This window comes from Zingiber officinale, chromosome 7B, assembly GCF_018446385.1.
Source record: "Zingiber officinale cultivar Zhangliang chromosome 7B, Zo_v1.1, whole genome shotgun sequence".
In the NCBI taxonomy this organism is placed as follows: Eukaryota; Viridiplantae; Streptophyta; class Magnoliopsida; order Zingiberales; family Zingiberaceae; genus Zingiber; species Zingiber officinale.
This window is the reverse complement of record NC_055999.1, coordinates 98,453,679-98,463,491: the sequence shown is the minus strand read 5'-3', so window position 1 is coordinate 98,463,491 and position 9,813 is coordinate 98,453,679. Positions and strand designations below refer to the sequence as shown.

At 53.4% G+C, this 9,813-nt stretch overlaps 1 protein-coding gene across 1 annotated transcript; it reads right to left on the bottom strand.

The window, feature by feature from the left end:
- Positions 1 to 275: 275 nt before the first annotated feature.
- LOC122006469 (tricetin 3',4',5'-O-trimethyltransferase-like) lies at positions 276 to 1,862 on the bottom strand. Its single transcript, XM_042561987.1, has 4 exons — positions 1,297 to 1,862; positions 908 to 1,218; positions 760 to 824; positions 276 to 675 (listed from the first exon to the last, which is right to left on the bottom strand). The coding sequence occupies exons 1-4, from the start codon at positions 1,845 to 1,847 to the stop codon at positions 379 to 381; spliced, it is 1,224 nt and encodes a 407-aa protein (XP_042417921.1). The 5' UTR covers positions 1,848 to 1,862; the 3' UTR covers positions 276 to 378.
- Positions 1,863 to 9,813: the final 7,951 nt, after the last annotated feature.

Here is a 9,813-nt window from a genome sequence, read left to right as displayed (position 1 = left end):
CGGCGGGCGGCTCCCGAGGCGCTGTGGGTCATGGGTCAATCTCACCGCAGTCGAAGGCCTCAACGGCGACGCCCTACGCTCTTATTGACTGCCCCGCCGGCACAGACGCCCCTGCCCGGCGAATGCCTGACGACCCCTGGCATCACCGCCATGCTTTGCACATGTAAGGGACATCGAACTGAAGTTGAATTTTAGAAAGTAGTTGGACAGAGTAGAAACAGCACACCATATCGAAGTCCAGGAAAGACCGATCTCATCTCAACCAACTCCGTTGATTTTATATCACGAGAAAGAAATATTGCATTAATAGATGATCTAATAACAAACTGTAATAGCAGATACAATCGCATCAAACTGCATGACTCGTACAAACAAAGTCTACTTGGTGAATTCTATGATATACGTATTGGCGTAGATATACGTGGACTTGAATCCTTGGAACCCTGCTTGAGTCGCCAAGGCCTCGAACTCCTCCTTGGTCCTCTCCTTCCCTCCCGGGTTGTGAGCCAGCATCACCAGATCCATGTGCAACACTCCCTGCGCCCGTAGATTCACCTCCGGCACCGCCGGAATTATGCACTCGAACAGCATCACCTTCCCCTTCTCCGGCAGCGCCTTCCAACAGTTCTCCAGTATCTTCGCACAGTGCTCGTCGCTCCAGTCGTGAAGAATCCACTGCAGCAAGGACCCGAAAATACAGATCAGAAACAAAAGGCAGCTCTGTTTTAATATTTATGTTGGAGTTTAGCACAATCTGACCTTCATAAATATCGCATCGCCATTTGGGACACTCACAAACATGTCTCCGCCAACATGCTCAACTCCTGCATCTCCGAATTCGAGAGAATTGATGAGTTAATTTTGGATGTGAGTAATTGTTGAATCGGTGAATCCATTGGGCTTTGACCTGGAAAAGCTGGAGCTTCGGAGATGACGTGGGGGAGGTCGAAGTTGATGCCCTTGATGCGAGGGTACTTGGCGGTGATCATGGAGAGGGTGCCACCGACGCCTCCGCCGACGTCGACGAGCACCTGGATGTCGTCGAAGCCGCGGTAGTTCTCGAGCAGCTTCTTGGTGAAGATGATGGAGTGGTTCTTCATGCCCTCGTTGAACACCGAGTTGAACCGCGGGTCGGTGCCGTGGTACTCGAACGCCGTCATGCCGTAGGCCTTGTTGAAGGGGATGCCGCCGTCGAGCACCGCCTCCGTCATGTGGTACCTGCCGATGAATTAATTAAACTGAATTCCGATCTCGATGAATCGAAAAGGGCAAATCCGAAAAGATTGGATCTGGTACCAGCTCTCCATCAGGACCTTGTCCTGGTTCATCAACACCAGCGCGGCCATGGACACGCCGTCCTCGTTCTTGGTCAGGTACTTGCACGCCGGCGCGGCGCCGTACTTCCGGCCCACTCGGCCGTCAGCGCCGGTCTCGACGGCACACGCGACGACGTCGTAGGCGGAAAGGAGGCGGAGGATGCGGTCCACCATGGCGGGGGCTTGGGGGTTCTGGGTCGGCAGCTGCGCGACGATCTCAGCCGGGCTCAGCTTCGCGCCGTACCCGGCTTTAACCAGGATCTCCAGGAGCCCGAGCTCGACGGCGGCCCTGAGCGTCATGGGCGGGATGGACGCGCTGCCGAGAGTCATGGCCAGCATGCAGGCCACCTCGTCCTCCTCCGGCGTCATCTCCGGCGCCTCCTCCTTGAGGGATCCCATGGCTGTTAAAAGCTGCAGATTAATCCAAAACCGTGGGTGAGATGAGGAGGACGAAGACTCCGTGGATTGATTTAGTTTAATAACACTCTCTCGCTCACCTACCGCGCTGTAGTAATCAATTGCAAGGCCCATCAATTGAACAAAACGTCTCCACCTGCTCCGCCTGCTGCTTCCGTGACAGTAATTTCGACGCTCGATCGTGATGGCGGGGATGTCGAAGGGCACTGAGGCAACTGCAGGGGTCCCACACGAGATGAAAAGTCTCCCCTGTGATCTTGTGACAAGTGGTGGTGGTGCTGTCAGCTGCCACTTTGTTCTTATATTTACGGCACATTTTCTTCTTGGGTTGACAAAAATTACCAGACTCTTGTGATGACTTTTCTAAGTGTTCGGAATGCTTTTCTGATAATTAATGAGTCTTTCTTAAGTCAAATACTATTTTTTTTAAAGTATTTTGTTTATTTTCTCTACTGTCATTTTAAAACGTTAGCTGTACTTCTCTTTCTATGTTCAATTATTATTATTATTGCACTTTTTTTTGATGTTTGAAATCAATTTCGACAATTGTTTGAAAATGTTAGTCGCCCAGTCGCCCTCGTACATAATTATTTATTTATTTATTTATTACGATGATGATGTATTTTGATCCCGTCCGAAAGTTGAGTCGGACGGAGATTGGTCGTGGTGGCCTGGTTGTTGACGGAAAGTCGTAGTTGATCCGGCTCCCACGGGTGGCTGACGCTGCTGCAGGACCCTGCGCACACTCAGACAATCCCCCTTCTCACGTTAGAGACCAGAATCCAGGAAAAAGTCCCCGGATCAGGCCCTCCAACGCTCAAGTCAGGTCCCTTTCCCCTCAGAAGAAACAGAAAGAGTCGAAAATGAAAAGTTGTGAAAGGAAAAAAAAAATGACGAGAGTGCGCGTACCCGCGTACGAGGAATCTCCTCCTTTTTATGCACCCGCCTCGCTTCCAGAACCTGCCCTCCTGTCAGAAAACATTAGACGCTGGGCTTTGTCGTGTAGTCCTGGACACCTGTCGTGCTGCTATTGGTCGTGAAGGCATCTTCTTGTTTAGGAACCTCCGCCTTTACACATGGGCTTTGTCTTATAGTGAGGGACACCTGTCAGGCCGCTATTGGTCATGAGAGCATCTTCTCCTTTAGAAACCTCCGCCTTCGCACATCTCACTGGTATGTGATGATTAACCTTGACCGACAATTGTGATCCTTCCATTCCTGCACAGCTTGGCTCATCCTATTTATCGCGGTCGGCATCTACCTCGCACCCCTCGACCAGATCTCGCCTCTAAGCGCTACTTGTTAGTCGGGTTGACCCTACGCAGCCCTGTTGCTTCTGACCTGTGACTTGTGGCTTGCGCTTCCGGGCCTTCGAGTCGCAGATCTGCAGACCGAGCCGTCTGTACCCAGCCCCATCGCTTCCGACCTTTGATTCGTGGCTTGCGCTTCCGGGCCTTCGAGTCGCAGACCTGCAGACCGAGCCGTCTGTACCCAGCCCCATCGCTTCCGATCTATGATTGTTTCTTGCGCTTCCGGGCCTTCGAGTCGCAGACCTGTAAATCGGGCTGTCTCTACCCAGCTCTGCCGCTCCTGACCCATAAGTACTTGCTGGCCCTCCACCGTAAGCCCGTAGATCGGGCTGTCTCTACATAGCTCTGCCGCTCCTGACCCATGAGTACTTGTTGGCCCTCGACCGTAAGCCCGTAGATCGGGCTGTCTCTACCCAGCTCTGCCGCTCCTGACCCATGAGTACTTGCTGGCCCTCGACCGTAAGCCCGTAGATCGGGCTGTCTCTACATAGCTCTGCCGCTCCCGACCTATACCCGGTGTTCCGCCTGTCGTCTCCCCTTGTCTTTCGACTACTTTGCCTCCTTGATCAACAAGTCCGCCTGGCCTCTGACTACCCCACATGCTTGCCTTTGACTGCCTAGCCAACCTGACCATTGACTGCTGAATCACCCTGACTATTGACCGTCACGTCCTCTTGACTTTTGACCGCTATATGACCTTGACTTTTCTAACCCTTTCCTCTTGGGCCCCTCCATTGTCACCTGTATCACAAGCCTCCCTCACAAGTCTAGTCGAACGAGGACGAAAGTCTGACTGACTAGACCTCAGCACATCTTTAAGATCTCAGCATATCTTTGTGACCTCAGCCTATCTCTGTGTCCCTGCCTCAGCATATCTCTGCGCGTTTTGCTTCCTGCCTCACGCATCAACCTTTGTGTCGCGTCGCCTGGGATACCATGCCTCCTTAATTGCTTTTCCAGTCGCTTGGGGTACCGTGCCCACGTAATTGCTTTGACTTGGCCACCCGCCTTCTTTATAAAGAGCCTCACGGTCACTTCTTTATTCCATCCTTCCTCTTTCATGCCTTCCTACTTCCTTTTGCTAACCCGTGTTCTACCAGCTTCTTTGCCACATGATGCCTTCTCCTTCTTCTGAGGAGGTTGATCAACCACCCTCCCAAGTGATGATCAATCAACTCGCCTCGCTACTTTCCATGAGGGAACGCGAACTGGAGCGCGTGTCCCAAGAGCGGGCTCGCCAGACGACCGCTCTGCATTCCATGGAAGCTCAATATCGTCTCGCAAAGTATTGCGTGCATGCAGAGAAGGCGAGGAAAGAGGAATGCCAGACTAGCCTGCAGCGCCAACTCAGCCTTCAGGAACGCTTGAAACAAGAGCATGAAGCGGAGCTGTCTCTCCTCCGTGCGTATCTTGACGACAAGCAAGACACGATCGCCCGACAACAAACAGTCATCGACTCCCTCCACGCGCAGCTGGCTCGAGCCTTGAACGCCCCAGAGGCTCCTGAGTCCCCAGACATTTCTTCACACGGCAGTGCTCATTCTCCATGACCAATCTTTTCCCCGAGTTAAGACTAGCTCGGTCCATAGTTGTCTCAGTGGCTCCTTCCCCGCAAAACGTTCCCTCTTGTAGCCTTAGCTGTATCGCCTGCTTATGGAACTGTGCTGTTGTACCTGTATATCTGTCCTTTTCCGGCGTAGTCTTTCCTGCTCAAATTTCATCTAGCAAGCATTTTTAGAAACTGGCCCGTATGTGAGAGCCAAGAGTTGCTTCATGATTCCTTTTCATGTATGAATTTTGGATAATAAAACCGACATAGTACTTGAGACTTAAAATTGTAATGAACGTGCAAAACCTGATTTCGTAGTTAATATTGACGCTCTAGGAGTAGGGTAGATGGCCTCCCGCATCCCTTGCCCTGCGTATTTGCTGCATATTTGCAATTTGCGTAAAATAAAGTCAGATGTAGCTGACCTGATTATTGAAAACGCTCCGCTCAATGTGAGGCATATCCCTCTGAAAGGTAGTCAGGTGTGGGCGCCGAGCTCACTTATGGTTTTCGCAGGGGAGTTGATTTTTGATCTTCGCGTGGGGGCCGACCTGAAAGGTCGTTGGGCGTGAGGGTAGAGCTCACTTTCGATTCTCGCATGGGAGCCGACCTGAAAGGTCGTTGGGCGTGAGAACAGAGCTCACTTATAACTCGCACTGAGGCGAGAGTCTGGGACTACCGACCTAAAAGGTCGTTGGGCGTGAGCACAGGGCTCACTTATAATTCTCGCATGGGAGCCGACCTGAAAGGTCGTTGGGCGTGAGAACAGAGCTCACTTATAACTCGCACTGAGGCGAGAGTCTGGGACTACCGACCTAAAAGGTCGTTGGGCGTGAGCACAGAGCTCACTTATAATTCTCGCATGGGAGCCGACCTGAAAGGTCGTTGGGCGTGAGAACAGAGCTCACTTATAACTCGCACTGAAGCGAGAGTCTGGGACTACCGACCTAAAGGTGGTTGGGCGTGAGCACAGGGCTCACTTATAATTCTCAGATGGGAGCCGACCCGAAGGTCGTTGGGCGTGAGAGCATAGCTCACTTATAACTCGACCGAGGCGAGAGTCTGGGACTACCGACCTAAAGGTCGTTGGGCATGAGCAGGCTCACTTATAATTCTGATGGGCGACCACGAAGGTCGTTGGGCGTGAGAACAGAGCTCACTTATAACTCGCACTGAGGCGAGAGTCTGGGACTACCGACCTAAAAGGTCGTTGGGCGTGAGCACAGGGCTCACTTTTAATTCTCGCATGGGAGCCGACCTGAAAGGTCGTTGGGCGTGAGAACAGAGCTCACTTATAACTCGCACTGAGGCGAGAGTCTGGGACTACCGACCTAAAAGGTCGTTGGGCGTGAGCACAGGGCTCACTTATAATTCTCGCATGGGAGCCGACCTGAAAGGTCGTTGGGCGTGAGAGCAGAGCTCACTTATAACTCGCACTGAGGCGAGAGTCTGGGACTACCGACCTAAAAGGTCGTTGGGTGTGAGCACAGGGCTCACTTATAATTCTCGCATGGGAGCCGACCTGAAAGGTCGTTGGGCGTGAGAACAGAGCTCACTTATAACTCACACTGAGACGAGAGTCTGGGATACTCCGGTCCGAGACCGGTGGCGATGGCGCTGGTCCGAGACCAGTAATGATACTCCGGTCCGAGACCGGTGGCGATGGTGCTGGTCCGAGACCAGTAATGATATTCCGGTCCGAGACCGGTGGCGATGGTGCTGGTCCGAGACCAGCAAGAACTCCAAACGGAAAATGCATAGATGCATTGCTCTTCTTCGCCTTCATTCGTCTCGCCCATGCGACCTGATCGGTTTGGTTGATCTGGTCGTTATTGTTGGCTTTGCGCGTCGCATTTCTTTCTGCAATTGCGCTATGTACAATATAGAATTAAGAATAGAGGAGGGAGCGTAGAGACCTTACTCAACCCCTGGGCCATAGTGCCCTTGCAGCTTATGATGACCCCACGGTTCCCGCGATGCGCCCGGTTAGCTGCTCAGATCAGGAGCTGTCTACGCAGGGCTACTCGCCCGCTTGATACTCCTCTGATCTGACATCCACTTCTGTTGACCTACCTTGCCTCATTCGCGACCCTTTTGAATTGCCCGCCTTCTGCAGCTTCATGAAACTTCCCGCCTAGCCTTGAACCTTTCACGAAGAATGCTTCTTTTTTGAGGTCACGCCCCTTCATGATTACCTTGCCTTATCGATCTTTAATGCGCTTCTTCTCGCGGTGACACCTGTCCGACGCCTTTACTGCGCACGCCCCCTGACGCCAGCCTCTGACCCCCTTTTTGCACCCTTCGGCGCTTATTTCCATCCGACGACGTTGAGGCGCGTTACCCAAAAAGATACTCGGCTCGACTCTCGAGGTTTCCTAGAAATGAATGGGCTTTATAAACCCTAAAGGCAGTCCGATTTCCTTACTTCGACGCTTAGTTATCCTCCTCTCGTTCGCGGCCGTTTCTGGCAGTGCAACTACTCGTTCTCCTGCTTGTGCCCGACCTGTGACCCCTCTCGTCTTCCTTCCCCTCGCCTGCTTACTCCTCGTAATCATGGATGGAAAGGAACTCTTCTGGTATTCCCGTTACATCTCTGATTTAGACCATCACGACCTGTCTTCATTGCAATCCAATCTGGGGCTAGGCGCCGCATATGAGTTTCGTCTTCCCTCGCCAGATGAGCATCCTTCTTCTCCTCCCGAAGGGTTTATCACTGTTTTTAGGGACCAAATCTTAGGTGGTCTTCGCTTTCCCTTGCATCCTTTTTTCTCCGAGTAGAGTCAGTATTGCGGTATTGGTATCTCTCAGTTTGCCCCCAATGTATTCCGAGCGGTCTGCGGAACCATCATCTTGTGCCGCATTTATCAAATCCCCTTGACCGCTAGACTATTCCATCACTTCTATTCCTTCCGGCGAGCCGAAGCAGGGGTATTCAACGTTCAGGCCAAGCCGGGCCATAAGTTTTTTGATGACCTACCTTCTTCCAATAAAGGCTGGAGGTCTCGCTTTTTCTTCCTCAAGCCCCCCGTCCCCTTAGCCGGGCCTTCCCAATGGCGTCCCCTCCTCGCTTCGGACTTCCCTTCGCATGTCCATGAACCTGCCTGCTCCGCGGCTGTGGACAAGCTGAGAGGTGTTGTTGTTCGCCTGTCTGTGCTGATGCTAGAAGGCATTCTGCACGCTTTTGGCCTTAGTCCTGTCTCCACAGAAATCGGAGCTCCTTTTGATAAGTTGTTATCTTTTTGTATACCGCTCTTCGCTAACTGAGGTGCTTTTTCTTCTTATTTTTGTAGTGGCTGCCATCCTCCGTTCCTTCGCCAGTCAGGAGACACCCTCGGTGGACGTTCTGCAAGCTCTGAATGAGGAGCTAACACAGGGTCTACCTTCTGATCCCGCTGTGGCCGCCGGTTCGCAGCTTTCGGAACCCCGGACTTCTGATGCGGAGGACACCCCGATGCTTATTGAGCCTCCTGCTCTCAACCCTGCAAACCCAGCTCTACCCCGCATCTCTGATCAACCTACGGCTGAGCCATCGCCTGTAGGACAAGTGCCTTCTCTCCCTCCAACCATGAAGCTGCGCCTGACACGCAAGGGCAAAAGGATGGCCTCAATCGCCGCAACTTCTCCTCCACCTCCTCGCCGTCAACGCGTAGTGAGCATCTCTTCCCCCACCAGGTCCTCGGACACGAGCTCGACTCAGGAGACAAGTTGGGCCTGGGAGAAGGCCTCTGATCTAGAGGTGGCAGACCCGCCATCGGACCTGACCGCTCCGCTGCCAATCCAGAGTATATTACCTGCCCCGCCTTCGTCCTCTGGCGATCAACCCCTGGGCTCGCTAACTCGCTCAACTTCTCCTCCTCTCGTGCCTATGAGCTCAGCCGTGCCGACTCTGGAACTGCCATCTGCGGACCTGGCCTTTGAGGCTTCTTGGAGGCTTCCCTCAGAGATCGACCCGACCTACACATCCGCTGCCGACCTATCTCCTATCTTTGGTAGGGTCGATTTCTATGGGGACTTGGCTACCTCCTGGCAATCAGCCAATCGACAATTCTGGGAGAGCAGTTCCCCTTTGGAGGAGTTCGATCAAATTGCTCGCTCCCTGGTAGCGGTAAGCTCTTTCTCTTCTTCTTCCTGGTATCTATGTGTTTCTGTAACCTCCTTTCCCTTCTTCCGGCTACTGGCAGACCTGCTCCGCGAGTCTGAGCGCCGTGCAACGAGCGGCTGAGCTTCAGCGAGAGAACGCGGCGCTCAAGGCACGTCTTCAGGAACTAGAGCACCCTGCGGCTCCCTCAGCTCCTCCTGAGCCTTCTCTTGGAAGCTTGGATGCTTATCTGCGTGCCGCTGGGGAGTCAGCGGCCTCTGCTCGGGCCATTTCCCATGCTGCCTTCGCTAAACTTCAACAGTTGGAGGCGGCTTTGAAGACGAGTGAGTCTTCCTTGGCTTCTGAAGCGGATCGTCATCAAGCGACAGCTTCTGAGCTGAAAGCCAAAGAGGCAGAGCTGCTCTCCCAATCAGAGGAGTTGACGCTGCTACGGCAAGGCCAGGAGCTCTTGCAAATGGGGTTGGCCGATGCCCAGGCCCTGGCTAGTGCTGCCGCTAGCCGGGAAGCAACCATGCGGACTCAGTGGGAAGCTTGCCAAGTCACTCTCCAATCCTTGCAAGCAGAGTTATCGAAGGCCCAGGAAGCGATGTCTCAAGGCCAGAGCGATTTGTCCGTGGCCCGCACCAAGGCTGCGGAGAATCAGAACAGTTTGGAGGTGTACCGGGCTGGCGAATCAGAGCGGCTAAAGGCGTACAGACTGGCCTACGTCCGCTCTTCCTTCTTCCTCCATAAGCTGGGACGCTGGATGGTCTTGTTGCTCTGTCATGGGGCCGCTGGTGGGGTCAGACAGGCCTTTGAGCAAGGTTTCCTACGCTCGGCACCTCCTGCCACCTTCTTGGACACAGCTCGCCTAACCAGGGAATTGCCGCAGGAAACCTTCCCTTCCTTCGAAGCGGATAAGGGACTTTTCCTCTTGGAGGCTCCTCCCCCTGCGGCCGATCCAGCTCCCGGGGATATTTCTGCCCAGGCCCCTCCTGTTGTTGCACCTGATGCATCCGCTGATCCTGCGTCTCCCGACATAGTGTCAGCCGACCCCGGGCTCCTTCCGCTGGCCTCCGTTGATTCTGCGCCTTCTCCCCCGGATGTCGTATGATGAACGATGTATTGTAATGTTCACCTTTT

Bases quoted from the DNA above. Each gene is read 5' to 3' on its own strand.
- LOC122006469 (XM_042561987.1), bottom strand. From the start codon at position 1,847: ATGGGCCTTGCAATTGATTACTACAGCGCGGTAGGTGAGCGAGAGAGT. The intron at 825-907 runs GTCAAAGCCCAA...TCGGAGATGCAG, and splicing joins CGAAGCTCCAGCTTTTCCAG to GAGTTGAGCATGTTGGCGGA. The intron at 676-759 runs GTCAGATTGTGC...TCCTTGCTGCAG, and splicing joins GCGATGCGATATTTATGAAG to TGGATTCTTCACGACTGGAG.